Genomic DNA, 22,142 nt, shown 5'->3' with positions numbered 1-22,142 from the left:
AGTTTTAAATAAGTGTTATGTTGGTTTAAGTGTTCAATAACCATGCAGAACATACAGTATTTTTTATTGATTTTTACTATTTGACACTATAATAAGTAATAATAGTCATTTTAATGTTGGTGTAAGTCTTCAATAACCATGCAGAAAAGATTTTTTTAAACATTTTTTTTCTGTTATTTTGACTGTAATAATAACAACATTTATTATTATTACTATTATACTTTATAATTTAAAAAATATATATATATGTTGGTTTAAGTGTTCAATAACCATTCAGAACATACAGTATTGATATTAATGTTTCCTTTTTGACTATAATAAATAATAATATTTATTATAATAATAACAATGTTTAATAATGTTTTTAAAAAAATAGTTCAATAACCATGCAGAACAGTTTTTGATTTTTTTCCCCTATTATTTTTGACTAATAAAACCAGTTATTAACATTTTTATTATTGATTTTTTTAAATGCAGTTTTAATTGTAGTTCACTGACTTCTGTCAGTCAACCATACTGTCACATGACCTCATTATGTTGCATGAGTAGCATCCAGTTGTCATCTCTTATATGAATAATTGTTGTTCTACAGTATTCAGAACATAGTTTCTGGTTTGTTGTGATTGGCTGATTGGCTGACTGTGCTGTCGTGTGATTGGCCGGCAGGGTGTGGGATAAGGTGATCAGCGGCTCCTGTAAGATTCTGGTGTTTGTTGCCGTGGAGATTCTGCTCAGTTATAAGATCCTGCTGATGGGAATCAGTCACCCGGATGGAGTCTACAACTTCCTGTCTAACGTAAGCACTTCATTAATTCAGTTACATATGTGCAAACATTTATTATTTTAAGGGAATGTCAGTACATGTTAATTAATCTGTGACATAACAACAGTTTTTTGTTTCTTCTTTCAAATCCTCCAGTGCTCTCGTCCCATAGACTGCAGTTATTATATACAACTAAAACTGGAAAATAAAAGAAAAAATGTTGTTACTTGAAATAAAATAAACTTTCAGTTAGCTGAAATTAAATATTGAAAATATCAGCTACAGCAACATTTCTCATTTAAAATAACTTAAACTGAAATATATTTTTATTTTACAATATTTAAATATTTCTAAACATGACAAAAACACAACAAAAATTATAAAACTTTAACTACAATTAACAAAAAAATACTGAAATAAAAATGTATATTTTTAATATATATATATTTTTTTTTTGAAAAAAATATTAACATATTCCAAACATGACACAAAAACACAACAAAATTCATAAAACTTTAAAATGAACAAAAAATACTGAAATAAAAATGTATATATTTTTTTTAATTTTATTTTTTAAAATAATTAAATATTTTAAAATACATGACAAAAACAACAAAATTACTAAAACTTTAACTAAAATTAACACACAAAAAAAGAAATATATATTAAAAAAATTCAAAATATTAATAAAAACTAGAATAGTATCTCAATACTTAAATAACACTGTATGTCCATTACAAGGAATTATTTTATAATTTTATTTTTTATTATTATATGAACTACTGTTGTAATTGAGGAACACGGGATTATTTTATTTTCCTCATTATAATAAATAACACTATGCCACAAATTATGTTTATAGACCTCATATTGAACCCAGAAAATCCCTTTTCTGTACTTGACTTTTTTGTCTGATGTTTATATGCACCCGTATTTAAAATACTCTTAAGCATGACAAAACAACATTACTAAAACTGACTAAAATTAACAAAAAATACTGAAATAAAAATGTATAATTTTGATTTATTTATAATTAAATGTTTTAAAATGCATGACAAAAACACTAAAATTAACTAAAAATGCTTAAATAAAAATGTATAATTAAAAAAGAAAAATTATTTTCAATAAATTATTTTATTTTCCTCTCTAAATAACACTGTGCCACAGATTATGTTTATAGACCTCATATTGAACCCAGAAATGGACCTTTCTGTCTGATGTTTAACAAACGCGCTCCTGTACGTGTGTGTTAAGATCTCACACACTCTCTCTACAGCTGCCACAGGAGAACACAGACGCCATCGTCACCAAAGCCATCGATCTGTGGCACAAACACTGCGGGACGCCCATGCACGCGGTGTGAGACGACAGGAACTCAAGCACACGTGTGTGTAGTTCATCTTTTATTAGGTTCCTTTACATCAGAATCTGCACACATCATTCAGGAGTGACAGTACGTTACACCACATGCTCGCTCGCTCTCTGCAGAGAGAAACAGAAAACCTGTGTGTGTGTGTGTGTGTGAGGTCACTTAAAGAAGCAGATCGTCTGGAAAAGTGCTTAAAATTCTCAAAAAGTCCCTTTAAATGATCCACAGAAAAAAGAAAACTGATGAGTGTGAATAAATAAAGACAGAAATATAAATAATAATATTTTTTTTTGGATGATTTTTTTCATTTAATGCCCTGCCAATGTGTTCAGTATCAAAGTCAGTTAAAAATGTTTATAAATAATATATCAACATAAAAATGTACAATAGTAGCATTTACAGTACGCTCTCGTGTTTTGTTAACATTAGCTAATGTGCTAATAACTAACAGTGAGAAATATATTTATTACAACCTTTAACGTCACAGTTAATAAAAATACATTTGTTCATGTTAGTTCACAGTGCATTAATTAATGTTTACAAATACATTTCATTTTTAAAAATGTAACAAATTACAATAAGGTCCCGTTTGTTACTATTAATTGATGTATTAACTAACAATGAGCAATACATTCATTAGAGTATTTATTAATTTAGTAAACGTTAGTTTATTCTTAGTTGATCTTATCCATTAAATAATATTAATGGATACAACTTTTGATTTCAATAACGTATTAGTAAATGTTGAAATATTAATAAATGCTTTAATTAAAAGTATTATTCATTGTTGGTTCATGTGAACAAGTGAAACCTTATTGTAAAATGTGGAAGTAAATGTTGAAATGAACATTAATACTAATAAAAACAATTGTAGTTAACTAATGAAACCTTATTGTAAAGTGTTACTGTTACAATTTATGTGTTCATTGTTACTAAAATACAAAATGCAACGCTGATTATTGTGAGTTTCTTGAATGTTTTGGTTTTTATTTTGGCAACAGGGACGCCCTGTAGAGTTTAAAGGGTGCGCCCTACACTCGATCACATGACCGACTGGATCACATGACCGAGCGCCGTTGAGCGCATATCAAGACAAAAGAGAGAAAAAAAAGCCATAAATATACAGTCAGACGATCACATTATTGCTCTGTCCTGTTGCTCAGCACGAGCCTGTCGGGAACGTCTCCGCTGTGATTGGTCAGTATTGTGGGCGTGACACAAGTCTGCTTTTATGCTATTGGTTAAAGAGGACCTATTATGCTTTTTGTCCATGTTCATCTTTCTTTAGTGTGTGTAATGTTGCTGTTTGAGCATGAAAAAGTTCTTCTCTATATCAGAGTCAGTGTTTCTGAACTCCTGAAACGCCTCCACTGTAGTCGTGAGTTTCTTCCGGGAACGAACACGTCACAATATTCCTCATTATAATAATTCATACGCAGAAGAAAGGGGCGGGGCCTGGTTGAGTTAGTTAGTAGTGTGTTAAACTGGCGGTTATGGTAAGGGGCGGGACATTTACCAAACACACTCGAAGCGCTCGACCAATCACAACACACTGATCCAGCAGACCAATCAGAGCACAGTGTGCTTTTCAGAAGGAGGGGCTTCATAGAGACAGGAACTAAACGGGTGAGTTTCTCGTACAACGCGTAACTCGTGCTTCACTACAATAGTACGATACATCGTTGAAGAAAACTAGCGAGTCACGACTGTTTCCCGAAACCATATTGTAGCAAATTGGTCGTTCAAACACACGTTGGTTAATGACGTCACGCAGGTGTTGGAGTAATAACTACTGTTAATGAATCTGTTTGAGATCGAATTAATGATCGATGTTTTGCTATAAACTACAGACGTGCATCTGAGGAATATTTCTCATTTTTCTCAGTTATTTTGCTTTATTTCCAGATTCGATCATCGACTCGTTCTCACACTAGAGCTCGTTCACACATGCACTCTTCAACAACTACACTTTAAATCTCTCGACAAGCTAAAAGACGTAAATGACATTTGTATGTATTCTAAATAAAAGATATAGATTGTACTGAATGTCAGCTTGATTATTCTGCTCAAGATAATGATTTATTGAGTCCACATGTCATGAAAACTAGAGACTGCTTCTAACCGCAGGAGATCTGTCGCTCCAAACACACAACTCTGCGATGCTGTTAGCGAATGTTCGTTAAAACTGTGTTTTTGGGAAACACAGACTCGTTGAAAATAATCAACATTCAAGCAGGAAAACCTGTTCTGGTAGAGCCTAGAAACAAGACGATGTAAAAGGGCATAATAGGTCCTCTCTTAAGACGTTTTTTGTGATTCTGAGAAACGTTTTCTAGTAGCATTAGCAGCGCTAGTAACGCCAAGCTCTTGGGTTTGATTCCCAAGAAAATGCATGAACTGATAAAAAATGCAATGGATAAAAGCGTCTGACAGATGCATAAATGTCCAAAATGAAAAGCGCAAGAAGTGTGGACTATGTTTTGTGTGTAATAATGTGGTCTGCGCTCAATAAAGAAGTTGGTTTCCATGTTTTTAAAAGCTAAAAGGAATCTGTGGAATCACTTCATACATGTAGGAAATCAACTCCACCATTTCTGCTGCATTAAACACCATCGCCTGGAGGAAAGAAAGAGAAACTCATGGCGAAGAGCATGTGATATCATGTCAGAATATACAGAAATATCGGCACACTTCTGGTTTATCTCCACCAGCACATGGACGTGTGGCGAGAGTCCGAGGATCCGCTCGGGATCTGTCGCTCTGAGCCGTGTGATTCCTGATAAGTGTGCCGCTGTTCAGAGTCCCATTAAAGTCTTAACGGCTCCATAAGAGAGAGTTCACTGGTCGACTGGTTCGTCACTACGGCCGATGAAACCTGTGGAGAACATCAGACTGGGTCAGAAACAACATGATGCCCATCCCACAAGAGCATGACTTGATGACATCTACAGTAGTCGGCAGTTCATCAAAGTTGTCCGAAGACAATAACGGGTCTTGTAACAGGTAATAGGAGTGAGCAAGTGATTAACGTGTATAACGTGTATTGGTAGTTCAAAGCATGTTGTGTCCATACCTTGCAAATACAGCGCATGAACATTGTCCATATTCCATATGTGACCCTGGACCACAAAACCAGTCACATGGGTCAATTTTATGAAATTGAGATTTATATATAATCTGAAAGCTGGATAAATAAGCTTTTCATTGATGTATGGTTTGTTATGATAGGACAATATTTGGCAGAGATAAGATTATTAGAAAGTCAGAATAGAATCTGAAAATCGAAACATTGAGAAAATCTCCTTTAAAGTTGTTCATTTATGTTGGCGATTGTGCTGCATTCACTCACACAAATAAATGTTTTATATATTTACGGTAGGAAATGTACTAAATATCTTCATGGAACATGATCTTTACTTAATATCCTAATGATTTTTGGCATGAAAGAAAAATCGATAATTTTGACCTGTACAATGTATTGTTGGCTATTGCCACAGATATACCCGTGCGACATGTGACTGGTTTTGGTATCCAGGGTCACGTATGTCCTTGAACATCACTCTTTACCAACTTGCAGCTGCATTTTTAACAGCTTTTCTTTGATCATTTTTGATCTGAGTGCCAAGAGTTAAACCATATTCACACTAAGATGTAGAACTGCATGATTTATCATTAAAAGATCGCAATCTTGATTCAAACATCCATGTGATCTTATTCCTAAAAGACAGCGATTCAGCTCTGTCTGTTAAAGCTTGAACATTCAGATCTGTGTTGTCATGTAGAAGTACTGGGACAAAAGTATATAGTCCTGATATAAACACTGATGTCTGCGTTAGAGATCAAAATAGAGTAAATCACCTTTTAAAAGTAACTTGACGCTTCAAATAAAGAGTGTATCATTACAGCGTTACACCAGTAGGTGGAGACAAGAGACTGTTAAAACGTGTGAGTCATTGAATCATTCGTTCAAGAGATACGCTCAAAAACACTGATTCATCCAGTAATGAAACAAGTCAAGTCTTTATGAGTGAGTCATTGAATCATTCATTCAACCCGTTTTAATTTTTAAAAAATATTTTACACATTTACTGCAGCAATTAACATTTTGTCAGAAATGTGTGCGTGTGTGAGTGAGTGTCTGAGTGTGTGTGTTTGAGTGAGTGTGCATTTGAGTGTGTGTGTGTGAGAATGTGTGTGAGTGTGAGTGAGTGAGTGAGTGAGTGAGTGTGTGTGTGTGTGTGTGTGTGTGAGAGTGTGTGTGGTCACCTGGTTAGATGTCGACTCGACTCATGCACCTCCATCTCTGTGCTTTTGAACTCATTGAGTTCTTTGCGTATGGCAGCCTGTGAGAGACAAATCCAGAATCAGCCGTGCAGTGCCATTTATATATAAAATAATATTTTTAACAGTAAAATTACAGTAAAACTAAAATTATTAAATGTTAAACCATTCAATTCAATTCAATTCACATTTATATGTATAGTGCTTTTCACACACACATCGTTTCAAAGCAGCTTTACAGAAAATACATGAGTCCATATTACAATTTACAGTGATCTGTTATCAGAGGAAACTGTCTGAGTTATGTATTTCAGAAATGTACATATACAAAATCACAGTTAGCTAAAAAAAATAATTAAAATTTTAATTAAACAATTTAAACAATGTAATAATTGAATGCAGAAACAATGAGCTCACTGAAGTAATGAATACTTGTTTGATAACATTGGTGCATGTAGATTCAGAGTCAACCATCAACCGTGCAGATGTGTCAGTGTGAGAACAGTGTGTGATGTTGAGCAGTGTGATGATGCGGGACCTTATCGGCAGCGGTGAGTCTCGTCCAGGGTTTGTCCGCTCGCCGGTCGTAATCCTGAGCTTCGGCCACTTCCACGTAATCGCTGAAGCGGATGAGAATCTTGGCCTCTCGCAGCTCCTCCACGGTGGGTCTCTGGCTCAGCTGAGCACCAGAGGTGGACAGAACAAAGGACATTTACTGGAGGACTGGACTGAAAGGGGTGGTTGATTATGATTTCACTTTTCTAACTTTAGTTAGTGTGTAATGTTGCTGTTTGAGCATAAACCAAACCTGCAAAGTTACGACGCTCAAAGTTCAAAGCAAAGGGAGATATTTGCTTTTAAAGAAATCGCTTTTTAAGGACTACAACAAACGGCTGGTAGAGACTACACCACATTCCTCCCGGGTTAGTGACATCACCAACCCTAACATTTACATAAACTCCGCCCCCTGAACACGCTTTATAATGTCCTGTTGCTTCTACATGTTGTCACTTCTTCTTGAGTCTCTCCATCATTGTCTGACTCCGGTTTGAACATAAAAGGCTAAACGTTTTTGAAATGTTCAGTGCATGTGTGTGTGAGGTAAAAGGACACCAGCTCTTGAAGCTCCGCCCCCTGTGCCGGCAGCAGCAGCTCATTTGCATTTAAAGGGACAGACACAAAACGGTGTGTTTTTGCTCACCCTCAAAAAGTGACAATTTTAACATGCTATATAAAAATATCTGTGGGGTATTTTGAGCTAAAACTTCACACACACACTCTGGGGACATCAGAGACTTATTTTACATCTTGTGAAAAGGGCATTAACACCCCTTTAAGTGCACTTTTTGAGTATCTGTACTTTACTTGAGTATTATTTTTTCTGGAAACTTTTTACTTTAACTTCACAACATTTGAAAAACAATATCGTACTTTTTACTCATTTCTTCAAGGTCCTCGAGTAGAAAGTAGTAACAATTTTTTTCATCTCTAAAGCGTGATTGGTTTTCTGCAGGTGACAGACAGCCTATCAGTGATCACTCTTGTAGGGTCACGTGTCATTAAGTTCAGCGATTTCCCATCATTGTCTTCGATTACTGATCAACTGATGGCAAAACGGGACGAAGACAGATCCTCGGCGCAGTGCGCGCATCCATGGCTAACAGCTCTTCCTGATTTGCAGTTTGTTAAAGCCAGTTTAATTTCAGTTTAATTTCTAGGTTTTATAACATTCTAAAAGCTTTCTTTACAGCTTTCTTTATTCTTTACAGCTTTTACTTGGAGTAATATTTGACCGGTAGTATCTGTAATTCACTCAAGTCCACCCCTGCTAAACACACAAAGCGCAGAGGAAATGAAACGAAACACACCTAAAGATGTTGCGTAACTAATCTAATCTGTGCCGCGACCTAGAATAGCTTGTTGCTATAGAAACAGCCAAAAAGCTCAGGATTTTGGGAAACCTCACCTTCCTGGAGAGCCGCTTCTTCAGCTCGCGTTTCTCCTCCAGCTCCTCCTGCTCGTTGCGAGCTGAACGAGAGACAGAGAGCAAACACTGAGTCTGAAGCTCACGGACTCGTGATGCTTGTGTTTGAGTGACAGCTTGTCTTACGTTTGAGGATGTTTCTCTGCTCCAGTTCTTCAGCTGACGGCCTCTGGCTGAGACGACTGGACACAGATCCAAAACAAGCTTCATTTATTAAAAATGACAAACACAAACTGACGAAATAGCAGCAAGTGATCATTTACAATTTAATCACAATACCAAAATACTCGAAACGCAATGCATTTTGTTTGCCAGTTCGCTTCTATTTTAATAGAAGTGTAACTCCGCCCACATTGAAATCTCATTGGTTCAAAATCGCCCTCCACAGCTGCATGTGAAAATCAGATATGTTCTGATTGGCTGTGATTGTGTCAATCAAACACTACTGGATTATTCTTAACTAGATGCACTTTTTAAAAAAATGTCTGTAGATTTTATTTCATTATTTAATTTTTATTAAAGTTAAAGTTATTATTAAAGTTTATTTTTCCATGTTTATTTTTAATTTTCATTAAAGTTTTAGTAATTTTGTGTTTATTCTCATTTTATATATTTTTTAAAAATGTCTATTTAGATTTTAATTTTTATTACATAATTTTTTTTTATAAATTCCATGTTAATTTTAATTTTTGTTAAAGTTTTAGTAATTTTGTTGTGCTTTTGACATTTTTATACTTTTTTAAAATTTCTATGTAAATTTTATTCATTTTATTTTTTTAAATTCTACTTTTTTAAAATCTATTTATTAAAATGTTCATTAAAGTTTAAGTAGATTTTATTCATTTTAATTTCACATATTTTTCTTTCATTTTCATCAAATTTAGACATTTTGATTTGTTTTTGACATTTTAATTTTTTTCAATGTCCATATAGATTTGTATTAATTTTTATATAATTTAAAGTTTTTGTAATTTTGTTGTGTGTTTTTGACATTTTTATACTGTTACTTTAGACTTATTTTTGTTTCAGTTTCAGTTTGTTATTTTAGTACATCAAGTTATGAGATAAATAATAAATAAATGAGAAATATTGGCAACTAGCTGAAATAAAGTAATTATTTTTTTAAATATAATTTTCAAGATAACATTTATTTTCTTGCAGGCACCAAAAGTTTTGTTGTACTGGTTTTATAGTTTGAGGTGTGTGTGTGTGTGTTCCTCACCGGGTCAGTTTGGTGCCGATCTGCTGTCGGGACTCCAGTCGCTCCTGGTCACTCATCATCGGGAGGATGTTTTTATCCTCCAGTTCCCTCTTCGACGGGCGATTGCTCAGTTTGATCGCCAGCGAATCTTTCCGTAAGATCCTTAAAGCCAGTGTACCTGCACACACACACACACACACACACACACACACAGAGATTTAGTTTACATAAACAGACACACACACACACACACAGAGATTTAGTTTACACACACACACACACACACACACACACACACACACACACACCACACACAGTATTTCCTGCCAGATCTCGTACTTGTAAACAGCGAGTCGTCGTCATCCTCCTCTTCCTCGTCCTCTTCCTCGTGTGTGCTGAAGGTGTGTGTGATGAGAGTGTGTGTGTTGGCGGGAGTTTGGTGCATTGAATCTCTGTTCTCCTTTTCCTCTTCCGTCTCCATCAGGACAGATGGCATCGCCTGCAGTACAGAACTACACACACACACACACACACACACACACGATAGGTGTGTATTTCAGGGATGCAAAGTTCAGATGGTAACTTATTAGAATAGTTAAGTCAAATACTGAAAGTTTTTAAATGTATTGATTTTTACATGTATTTAATATGTATTATCTTCCTTTATTCAAATATTATTAAAAATGTGTTAAAGATTTTGTAAGCATATTACATAGTTGTTACAGAGAAATTATGAACACAATGTAAAAACAAGTGTGAACCAGCAAAATATTAATAACTGATTATGTTGTAGTATTGTCTTCACTATTGTCTTCTTATAGATGAAATTGAATTTGTTTCATAATTGATGAATTTTACAACATTAACACTGTTATTTTCATGTTTATTACAGTGAAGATGCTTTAAAACAATTTGTATAAAGGCCCGTTAACACCAAGAACGATAACTACATTAGCGTTCACACCAGCGGATGGTTTCGTTCTGTTTATCATAAGCGCAGCAGTTTTGTCGTCTGTCTCGAAAGCAGGATGGATTCTGATTGGCTGAGAATGTTTTTTATACAAAGCGCCGATCACACAGAAAACGCTTTTGCGTTTAAAAACATGAGATGCTGTAGAATACGGGGAGTCTTGAGACATGTTTATTGAGACAAGTTGAACTTCTTTTAACTTTACATGGCTTCTGTGCAACGGTCAAAGGTGTTCGTCTACACGTTTACATAGAAAACACTGGAAAACCAGCGCAGAATATGTGTTCAGCGCAAGGCTGTCAAGATTCAAAGTTTAATCTAACTGATTACACGATGTGGCGATTAATTAATCGCAAGTTAATCACACATCAAATTTGTCTGAGAAATTACCCCACAAAAGATCATTTAAAGTCATTATTGTGTTAAATGAGAAAAGCTTCAAATAGACATTACTAAAAATAGCTTTAGAAAAAATATATTTTATTTTATAACAGAATTTATTACACAAACTTTGGCTTGAGGGCGAGTAACAGAATTTTCCTTTTTGGGTGAACTATGTCTTTAATGGGTTTTATTAATATGGAAATATGATTTTTTTTTTTTTTAATGAAATAATCCTTTAAATAAGAAACTAAAACTGCTAGTAGGGGGAGGTAAATGTCTAAAATGAGTCAGTCATTGAATCATTCATTCATTCTTTCGATTCGTTCAAACGGCTGATTCATTCAGGAATGAAGTAAATGGCTCTCTTTATGAATGAGTCATTGAATCATTGGTTCACCTGATTGATTCACTCAAAACGCTGATTCATTCAGAAACGAAGCACCGCTGTGTTACTCTGAGACACCACAACAGTTCTGCTTGGCTTTATGGGTAATATTTTTTTTGATTGGAAAAATGTAACAAAAACAGAATGTAACAAATATAACACAATATTAACTTATTTATTGAACTGTTCTATAAAATTAATATCACATTTGCACTCGTTCTATTTGGGACAAAAACAGCACTTGTGTGAGTGTGAGTACGTGAGTGTGAGAGAGTGTGTGTGTGTGTGTGTGTGTACACTATCTTTGTGAGAACCAGTTTGAGTTTTAGACCATTGGACAAAGAGAGTAAAGTGAGGACATGTTGGCCGGTCCTCAGTTTCTGAGAGCCTCTAAAGGCCTGTTTGAGGGTCAAGACTTGGTTTTAGGGATCAGGTTATAATGAGGTCAAGGGTCGGTTTAGGGTCAGGGGTCGGGTTAGGCACTTAGTTGTGATGGGTAAGGTTAGGGTAAGCGGCTAGAGATTGCATTGTGTCAATGAATGTCCTCATAAAGATAGATGTACAAGAGTGTGTGTGTGTGTGTCCTCACCTCTCGAGTCTCTGCATGGTGAGCGCGAGTGTTTTGTTGAGCTCCTCTATGATGCGGCTGGGCGGGTGCAGAGACAGCGGCAGGGTGGCGAACTGCTGCGGGTGAGCGTGTGTGAGTGTGTGTGTGTGTGTGTGTGCGTGTGTGTGCGCGTGGGATGGCAGACATTTGAGGGCAAACGAGGGCGTTGGCTCACATATCATCACTTTCTTTGGAGGCAGAGGCGGTGACAGTCTGGCAAGCGTCTCTGAAGAGAAGAAGAGACAGAGTTGTGTTTTCATGCTCTCTCTCGTGAATCAACACTGAAGTGAGTTAAACTGCAGTTCATCGACTGGCCACTAGAGGCCGGCTGCAGAAGAGGCTCAATCCCATAGAGCCCCATGTTAAAATGCCCAACTTTACAGCAGAATAAAACATGTTTACAGTCTGGTGCAAAAAGTGTTTTTGGTCTGTATTGCTAATTTTGCCCTTCATGACGACTGTGAGGGGGTGAATTTTTTTATAACTCATCCGTTTAAATTATATTAAGCCTTAAAGTTCTGCATAATTAAGGGCGTGGCCACTTGAGTGACAGGTGGATTGCCTCTGATGTCACTACTAGCCGTTTGTCTGCTGTCTGTTAGCATCACGTCACCTCAGCTAATCAGCCTCGCTGCGCATTTTCGTTTATCTTGGAGTGACGTTGCCAAGATGGCGACGGCCAGCTCCGCCCACTTTGGGCTTCAAAAATACTCTTCAGAAACAACTACGGGTGACGTCACAGACGCTACATCCATATTTTTTACAGTCTATGGGCGTCACCTGTGAGATGGCTGGGTATTCTGCTGTATGGCTTCGGCGGTAAGGCAGGAGGCTGTTTCAGTGACGACGGCCTCACGTGAGTGATGTCAGTGCTGTCGCTTGGCAACGGCTTCACAGGGGGCGGGGCTTGAGATGAGAGACACGCCACAGCTTCTCCAGGTGACTGGACCTCTGAGAACGACACTAGACGAGAACGAGAGAATGGGACAATTTAAGTATTTCCAACAACACAAATATATATATATTAAATCTAATAGGTCTCTTGAAGGAATAGTTAACTTAAAAATTTTAATTCTGAAGATATTTTGAAGAATATCGGTAACCAAACAGTTGATGGACCCCATTGACCTCCATGGTATCTTTTTTTCCTACTATGGAAGTCAATGGCTATAAAGATCCCCAAAGACCAAAGTACGGCTGTTTTAGGAGCAAGAAACCTCGACTGACATTACAAGTGGACTTCAGGGAAAAAGCTGAACTGGTAAAGAAGTGGAGAGTAACGCACCTGCCGCTGTGGCGCTGGGGTCAGCTGACTCTGATCCTGGACTGATGACCGTATGTCTGTCCAGGTCACCCACACACACGTCACCGCTGACCTCCTCTACTGGCAGAGAGAAAGACGTTTCACTAGCCGTGTTTCCGTTACAGATTTGCACAAAACTTTTACGATTTTTTCTAAATGTTGATAAATAACTATTGCGAAATGACGGTGTTTCCATTAACCGATGTTATTCCTGGTTCAGATTACACGATTTTTTGTCTGTTACGATAGTCACTGTGTCAGATTACACGATTTTGACTCCTAAAAATCTTGTCATGTCGTGGACAAGAAACATGTCAGACTACACGTTGTTTTCCGACCAGTCATCGCGAGCCGTTTCACACACTCATTCACTCGCTCACTCACATAGCCTACACGCACTCACACACGCACTCACTCACACACACACACACACACACTCACTCGCACATACACACTCACTCACTCACATACGCGCACTCTCTCTCACACACACACAATCACACATGCTCTCTCACTCACACACTCACTCTCGCGCACACACACAGTCACACACACTGGCTCACTCACTCACTTTTGCGAACACACACTCTCACTCACTCTCCCTCACTCACTCACTCACTCATTCTCGCGCACACACACAGTCACACACACTGGCTCACTCACTCACTCGCGAACACACACTCTCACTCACTCACTCTCACTCACTCACTCTCACTCACTCACTCTCGCGCACACACACAGTCACACACACTGGCTCACTCACTCGCGAACACACACTCTCACTCACTCTCCCTCACTCACTCGCGCGCCGTTGTCGTGGAGGACCGTTAAAAAATTAAACATGCTAGTCTTTTTGTCGTGATGTCGTGAAGCATCGCAGACGCGACGTAGGTTGTCGCCCACTATGACACACTATACGAGATGAAACGATCGAATCTTGCGTCCCGACGCCCGTTGTCGTTTGCGAATCCCCACGACACCCTACGTCAAACGGATCGTGCCAAAATCGGGCTAAAATCGTGTAATCTGAACCAGGCATTATGCGACTCAAACGCCATTTCTTCCTCTCGTGATAATCCTTCCAAAAATCATGGCAACGGATGTTGGTTTATATATATCTCAGCCACCGCACTAGACATTATTATTAATGGAAGGAGACGTATGTGTGTTATCCAAGCATTAATGGCAAGGAAAGCCCCTGATATATTGTATATAAAATTCTAGATATATACTAGCATATTGAGAGCGGCACATATGAGGTGTTTCTGGGTGTTTCTCCCTCAGATCTGCTTCAAGCTCTTGATTGTGGCATTTCTTTGAGGTTTAGATTCCAGTATTCCTGTAATTATTTTGTCTTTTATGAATTTAATAAAGAGCTCTGTCTCGTATTCTGTCCAAACACACCGCGTCATCTACGTCAGGTGACTGTAAATGCGCAAAAACTGTTTCCATTGCAGTTTTGCAAAATATTTCTTTTTCGAATTGCCTGAAAAACCTCCTCATGCGAGCGGAAAAACTTTTTTGTGATAAATGGGAGTTTTTGCAAAATCGCCGTGTTTCCATTGGGCGTAATTCAATTCACAATTTTAATTTGCACAATTTGAAGGGTAATGGAAACGCGGCTAATGTCAGAGTGTGATAAACGTGATGTCACTGCCAATTACACTGATTATGAGTGTGTGTGATGTAGACACGTACCTTTCTCATACACTTCCTTCAGCACGCCTCTCTTGATGAGCTCTTCTCTGCTCTGACGCGTCGACATCTTCCTCTCCAGCACTGCGAAGCATTCACAAAACCACTCACACTAACGTTTGAATGTTTTTGAAAGAGTCTCTTCTGCTCACCAAGGCTGCTTTTATTTGATCAAAAATACAGCAAAAATTGTGAAATATTATTACAATTTAAAATAACTTTTTCTATGTGAATATATAGTAAAGTGTAATTTATTCCTGTGATCAAAGCTGAATTTTCAGCATCATTACTCCAGTGTCACATGATCCTTTTCTCATTATTACCAATGTTGAATACAGTTGTGCTGCTTCATATTTTTGTGCAAATTCTGATAACTACCATCAAAAAGTTTGAATGATTTTTTTAAACAAAGAAAAAAAGGAAATTGATACTTGAATTCAGCAAGGATGCATTAAAGGTGCAGTATGTAACTTTTCCCCTCTACTAAAGCATAAAAATACCATAATATGTTTGCATATATTGAGGAAACATGCTAAGTTCACACACTCGTTTCTCTGTAAAACACTTCTACTGCCAGTTATTTTACTTTGAAATGTGTGTTTCCAGGCTGGAAAGTGTGTTACTGTTTTGGTCTGTGATTCTGCATGTTTTCATTGTTCATTGCGCTCGTTCCTGTTGCGTCTCTCAAACTGGCGACCCGTGTGAGTGTCGAGTCTGAGGAGGCGGGAGAAACAACGATCTCTGATGTTTTGAATTTGGACTGCAGTTCCTATTTCCACCACTAGTCATTCTTACAGACTGCACCTTTAAATTTATTAAAAGTGGCAATAAAGACATTTATAATGTTACAAAAGATTGTGTTTCAAATAAATGCTGTTTTTTTTTAACATCAAAGAATCCTGAAAAATAAAATGTATCACGGTTTTCACAAAAACATTAAGCAGCAAAATTAATTTTGAATCAAATAAACGCAGGTTGGTGAGCAAAAGTGACATCTTTCAACAACAATAAAAACTGAATAATTCCACACGTTTGAGCGCTAGTGTATAAACGAACACATCTTCGGGCAGAAGACGAACCTGCAGACGTCTGTTTGAACTTGTCGCTCTTTTTCTTCCTCCATTTCCAGGGTTTGAAGAGTCGCCCTAGACTGGCCAGTTTGCTCCGTCTGCGGATGGGCGGTGTGTGTGTCCCGGGAACCAGCGAATCCGAGCGCATCGCCGCCAGACGCTCCGCACCCTCTGCTGAACACACACACACAAACACGCTTTGAAGGAGTAAGACACACAAATAAATATGAAAATTCTGCCATAATTTGCCGTCATAGTTTTCCGAACTGTTTCACAGAGATTCCAGGACTTTCAGAAGCGCTACTCTTTTGGTTTTCAAGGACTGAGATCTCACTTCTCAAACAATTTCTTTATTATCTTTTCAATTATAAAAAAAAGGTAAATAGATACATAAAAATAAACTAATAAAACAAAATGGTACAAATAATAAAGTGCAGGAGATGCAATGACTGTGGAAACTTTAACCATTTTTTAACCAAACATTTATCGCTTTCCTTATTCAAACTGATTTATTTCCATGAAAATATGATTGACCTGAAGAATGAAAGCTTTAACATATATTTATGAGTAATATTTCACACTCATAACCATGTGAAATGGCTCTATAACTGTATTAGACGGACTGCAGCGTTCATTTTGTGTGAAAAGATTGTTTTACCAATAAAATGAAACACTAATTTTACATATATTGTCTTTCAATAATTCAAGCACTTTTCAAGTGTCTTTTCTTAAATATGTCTGTTCTCAAGGGTTTTCAGGACTTACATTTCAAAAAAGTAAAATTCAAGCACTTTAAGCACCTTGTACAAACCCTGTCAAAGATGTCCAAGCTACCGTATGTCAACAGAACAACTTTTATGGTGCTTTTTAAGAGTAAAAATAACCACTTTCATTGCATGGGAAGAAAAAAAAATCTTGCGTTCAATAAAGTAGAAACCTCCACAAGTATAAAACAACATGAGGCGAGTAAATGAAGACAACTTTCAGTTTTGGGTGAATTATTCCCTTAACAAGTCAATCTACAAACCAAATCTATAAAACTGGCAGGATTACACTAACAATTTCCAGAAGCTGCCATTAAAAAGTCAAGCTCATAAATCAAGTAAACGAGCCAAAAGAATTTAGATGGATTAGAGAGTAAGTGAATAATTGCGTAATAAATGTCACGGCCAAATACCTTTAGGATCAAGTAATTGGAAAAACTCATGCAACTATCTTCAGGATTTTCCCCCTTCTTCCCAGTTTGTGTCACACGTATAGGATTACGACCTTTTTTATTACCTTTTCCATTAGGTAACTCAAATAAAATAGTTTAAAGAACATTAATTTTCTTAGATGAAGGGGAAGACGACTGTCTCACGTATAAAATATATAAATACATAAATATATAATCACGTATGTAATTTTCAGCATCATTACTCCAGTCTTCAGTGTCACATGATCCTTTAGAAATCCTTTAGAAATCATTCAAATATGATGATTTTTTATTTTAATTTAATTTTTACACTTTTTTTACATAACTGTTCAAGATTGATAGCAATGATAGCAATGATAAATGTTTCATTGCTATCAATCTTGAAAACAGTTATGTAAAAAAAGTTTTAAAATTAAAAAATGTAAAATTAAAAAAATTAATCATTTTCTGATTAATAGACAGTTCAAAAAGAACAGCATTTATTTGAAATAAAAACTTTTGCAACATTAAAATGTCTTTACGGTCACTTTTGACCCTTTTAATACATCCTTGCTGAATAAAAGTATTAATTTATTTCATCCCCCCCCCCCCCCCCCTCTATTTCAGATAAATGCTGTTCTTTTGAATTTTCTATTTATCAAAGAATTTTTTCAACATTAAACATTGATAATAATCATAAATGTTTCTTGAGCATCAAATCATCATATTAGAGTGATTTCTGAAGGATCATGTGACACTGAAGACTGGAGTAATGATGCTGAAAATTCAGCTTTGATCACAGGAATAAATTACACTTTACTATATATTCACATAGAAAACAGCGATTTTAATATTTAACAATATTACATTTAATATTTAACAATATTAAAAAAAATTGTATTGTATTTTTAATCAAATAATTGCAGCCTTGGACGAGCAGACGAGACTTCTTTTAAAAACATTAAAAATCTTACCGATCCCAAAATTATGAACGGCAGTGTTATATATAAATATAAAAAGTATATATTTATAGAAGTTATATAAAAGCTAAATTCACAAACAAAAATGGCTCCTGCACTGAAATCACTGGAAACTTCCTCTGGGAAAACTGGAAGCATTCTGGATGCGTTCTCCACCGGCTGTCGGTGACGGCGCGGTAAAAATAGGCTTCTGGCGCATTACAACAGTCAGAAGGTAAAAGGAAAGAATGATGCATGTTTTTCCAGAAGGGTTTTACTGCTGAACACTCACTTCAGCTCCACATCTGACCGATGAATGTGGGTCATCACGCATAACTAACAACTCACAATACAAGAACATGAAACAACAGGCAAAAACAACCAACAATAAAACGTGGATTTGCCTTTTAAAAGTTCAATGACAGCATATTGTTCACACTTGACATTCTTATATTAGTGGCATAGTGTAATAACGTAAGAAATGATCAAAACTGAGAAAAAAAATATTATATACTGTATATACTACATATTTAAATGGTGCACACTATAACAAAGCATCATCAGGGTAACATGTGACACTAAAATAATGCAATAAACCCTTGTACTTAGCTTATTATTAAAAAATATATTTTTAATTATTACATTCTTACATGTAATTCTTACATTTATTACATAAAATGTTAAAATTCTTTATTATATTATATTTAATAATTTTATATTTTAAATATATATATATATATATATATATATATATACATAATAAAATGTATATTTAATGATGCATCACATCCTGTTGCTAGGTGACTCATATTTTCAACTTACTAAAAAAAAACCAAATGTTAATGAAATTTTACTGCAAAAGTATGTTTTTTGTGTTGTTGAATATAATTGTAACTTTTTCCATCCAAAACTCATACACAGGGGTGCAAACACATGTATGGTCAAAAAAGAGAGAGGTAATCGAAGCCCTCGTCCCGCGGCAAATATCCAGATACTACATTGCCACCATCCCCAACCCACCCCTAAGGCACATAGAGTCAAATGAAATTTAGAAAAACTATCTTGCACTTCTTCTTGCTTTACTGCTACTTCCTGAAAACAATTTCACCTGATGATTTGAATAGCTCTTTTTGTAAAGAATTAATAATTCTAGGATGATTGGGGAAATTGTGTAGGGTAGGCCTATAGTGCATCTGCATAGAAAATAAACAAAATACAAGCATATATAAATACAATAAAACACAAATACACGAGAAATAAAGCAGTGCTTTATGTTTTTCAGGTAAATTAACTGTATTAAGTATTAATACAGTTTATCTTTTGACAAAACGTGATTTTTCTCTTTCTCTTTTGTTGTTTGATTAACTTTGGTGACACAAACAGCTGCAGGTATATTGGGTGCTGTCCCTTTAAGACGAATGCACGTATCTAATACCGGTAATGACACGCATCCGTTTTATTTTGACTGCGTTTACGGGGAAACTCGTTGAGACGGACACTGGCTTATTTTTTCGTGCACATGTCTGTTCAAACACAAATAGATAAGAAAGAAAAGGGAATTCGGTGTTCACGAACTTCACGTGCTGTCTGCGACTGCGTGGCTCTGTGCGCCGACAGACCATCTACATTTGGACGTTAATAATATAGCCTGATACAGCAAAGACAATTGACGGCAGTATTGACGGCAAAATAGGCTACAGAATATTTCGTTCTGTAGGCCTATTGACAGGGGCAATATTTGAAAATCGATAATTAGGCCTATTTTTTAAATTACAATTATATGCATTTGTCAAAACCGAGAGACTTTCAAGCATCAAAATGTAATTTATTAATATGTATTTGCGCCTTCTATTTTGTCTGAAAACTTCCAACACTCTTGCGTGTCGCGTGAAAAATGAGGTTCTATTTCTAGCACGCGGTTTCGGCGCGGCTCGAGAAGTGTGTGTGTCACGCAGGCATTGTGCTCTAACACAAGCTCTAACCAGTTAACATGAGAGCCGACATGAAAACGGACACTCCACGCCACGCAGAGAGAAATGTGATGCAGTGGCAGATCCAGACTTCCAGAGTGAGAGTGAGACAGAAACACTAGTGGTTCACGCTTGCGCACATACTGCTGGTTTGGCGCGCAGTGTTCTGATTCGCTTATTTCCTATTTACTTGTTGGTGGACGCAATCCAGAATTACTGTTGGTTAAATTATAATCAGACCCTCTCAAACCACCCCCCCCCCCCCACCCTCCTTAAAAAAAAAACTCTTCGGATCTGCACGATTCACACAAGTCACCCAAACTGACGTGAAAAAAGCGGGAGGCGCCGAAAAGCGCGCTGTTTGCACCCCTGCATACAGTATTTTACAGTAAACTTCCATGTTAAATAAATCCATTATACATTTCCACTGCGTATGGTCAGGTAACCAATTAAAGGTGCATTGTGTAATATTTAGGAGGATCTGTTGACAAAAATGCAATATCATATACATAACAATGTTTTCAGTGGTGTATAAAGACCTTACTTAATGAACCGTTATGTTTTTGCATTTCGTTTGCATTTCTGTATACACCACGGGTCCTTACATTGAAATGGCCATTTTGTGCCGACATGTTTCTACAGGAGCCCTGAACGAACAAACGCGTTTCGTCACTATGTTAAGAAGCTAGCTAAAGTCAGCGAATAAAACACTGACACAATGATGAACAAGTAACAATAATATTCGCAATAATATATCGTTTTACTGAATAATTAAGTAAACATAATTTCTTAATTTATCTTTGTAAAGAAACCTAATTGCTGAACTGGCTACTCTCTGCTGTCTCAGACGACGACATCACTTCCTGTCGGCCACCGTAACTTCTGTTAGGTGCAATTCACAAACTCGAACTAAAATGTAAACACATTGCATTGACTTTTTTGTTGTATTGCAGTATCTACTGTTGCTAGTTAAGAGATGAGATTGTCAAAAGTGCAAGGAATTAAAATTATAAACTTAAATGTTAATAGTAAACAAATGTTTATGAAATTGCAGCTGTATAATTTATGGAAATACTGAAAGCTGAAAAACATGATACAGGGCTCGACATCTATGCCTGTACGGGACAAGCGGATTTTTAAAGCGGCGAGTGAAAGAGAATTTTACTTGTCCGGCCGGACAAGTAGCCCGATTAAAACGGCAATAACAAAAAATAACTAGGAAAACACAGAGACACGAGATTGACTCTGACTTTATACATTTAATGTAGGCCCTAAGTGGTGATTGATAATATATAATGTAGTGACGAGGTTGCTTGTTCGCCTCTCAGGAGAAATCGAAATAAATGAGCGCAGCACACACAAAGAAACTCTTTGAAAAAATTCAATGTGTGGAGGTTTTATACATATGATATAGTTAAGCAACATCACACGACCAAGAGTGCTGTTTCGCATCTCACAGTAACACTGAGCCATGTTTCATTACTGAATGATTCAGCGTTTTGAACGAATCGGTTGAGTGAAATATTCAATGACTCGTTCATAAACAACTGCCTCAGTCCTGAACGAATCAGCCGTTTGAACGAATCAGCCATTTGAACGAATCAGCTGTTTGAACGAATCAGCCGTTTGAACGAATCATTTGAATGAATGACTCACTCATTAAGACGTTCACCTGTCGCCACCTACTGGCGGTTCAGTTTCATGTTTAAAAGTATTATTTTTCACCCAACATTTCTTTTTTGTATATTAAAAAAAAATAGGTTTAAGATAGGGATGTTAACGATTAATCGACGATTGATTAATTGTCGATAATACATTTAATCGATAAAACGTATCGATCATCGATTAAGTAGGTTCATGCGTGCTGCTCAACCGCAAAACATGTATAGCGAGCACGCCGGAGTTATGTTTGGGACCATTTTACACCTTCATCATGACTATAAGTTTGCGTGTGCATTCGCAGCCTTTTGTTTTGTGCAAATGTAAGTTGTAATGTTGTGTTTATTTTGTGTAGGCCTATCTATATC

General features: G+C 36.5%; 2 protein-coding genes across 6 annotated transcripts in view; one reads left to right on the top strand and one right to left on the bottom strand.

Annotated features, from left to right (window-relative positions):
- Positions 1–3,088, top strand: part of tbc1d7 (TBC1 domain family, member 7) — a 9,643-nt gene extending 6,555 nt beyond the window's left edge. For both annotated transcript variants that reach the window (XM_084090644.1, XM_084090645.1), the window contains 2 exons: positions 667–796; positions 2,040–3,088. In XM_084090644.1, coding sequence (XP_083946770.1) covers positions 667–796; positions 2,040–2,126 — 217 coding nt within the window. In that variant the 3' untranslated portion in view covers positions 2,127–3,088. The remainder of the gene's footprint in view (positions 1–666; positions 797–2,039) is intronic.
- The window catches only part of phactr1 (phosphatase and actin regulator 1), a 33,377-nt gene continuing 13,384 nt past the window's right edge, over positions 2,150–22,142 (bottom strand). For 2 of the 4 annotated variants that reach the window (XM_084090643.1, XM_084090640.1), the window contains exons 2-13: positions 16,022–16,186; positions 14,946–15,026; positions 13,230–13,328; positions 12,725–12,907; positions 11,927–12,170; positions 9,938–10,110; positions 9,620–9,776; positions 8,524–8,579; positions 8,380–8,441; positions 6,952–7,092; positions 6,399–6,475; positions 2,150–5,007 (exon numbers count right to left, since the gene is read on the bottom strand). In XM_084090643.1, the coding sequence (XP_083946769.1) occupies positions 4,992–5,007; positions 6,399–6,475; positions 6,952–7,092; positions 8,380–8,441; positions 8,524–8,579; positions 9,620–9,776; positions 9,938–10,110; positions 11,927–12,170; positions 12,725–12,907; positions 13,230–13,328; positions 14,946–15,026; positions 16,022–16,186 (1,454 nt within the window). In that variant the 3' untranslated portion in view covers positions 2,150–4,991. The remainder of the gene's footprint in view (positions 5,008–6,398; positions 6,476–6,951; positions 7,093–8,379; positions 8,442–8,523; positions 8,580–9,619; positions 9,777–9,937; positions 10,111–11,926; positions 12,171–12,724; positions 12,908–13,229; positions 13,329–14,945; positions 15,027–16,021; positions 16,187–22,142) is intronic. The other 2 variants (XM_084090642.1, XM_084090641.1) reach the window with 2 other exon arrangements.

This window comes from Abramis brama (genome assembly GCF_963993115.1).
Source record: "Abramis brama genome assembly, chromosome: 18".
NCBI lineage: Eukaryota > Metazoa > Chordata > Actinopteri > Cypriniformes > Leuciscidae > Abramis > Abramis brama.
Note: the sequence above shows the minus strand (reverse complement) of the source record. Positions and strands in the feature narration are given on the sequence as shown.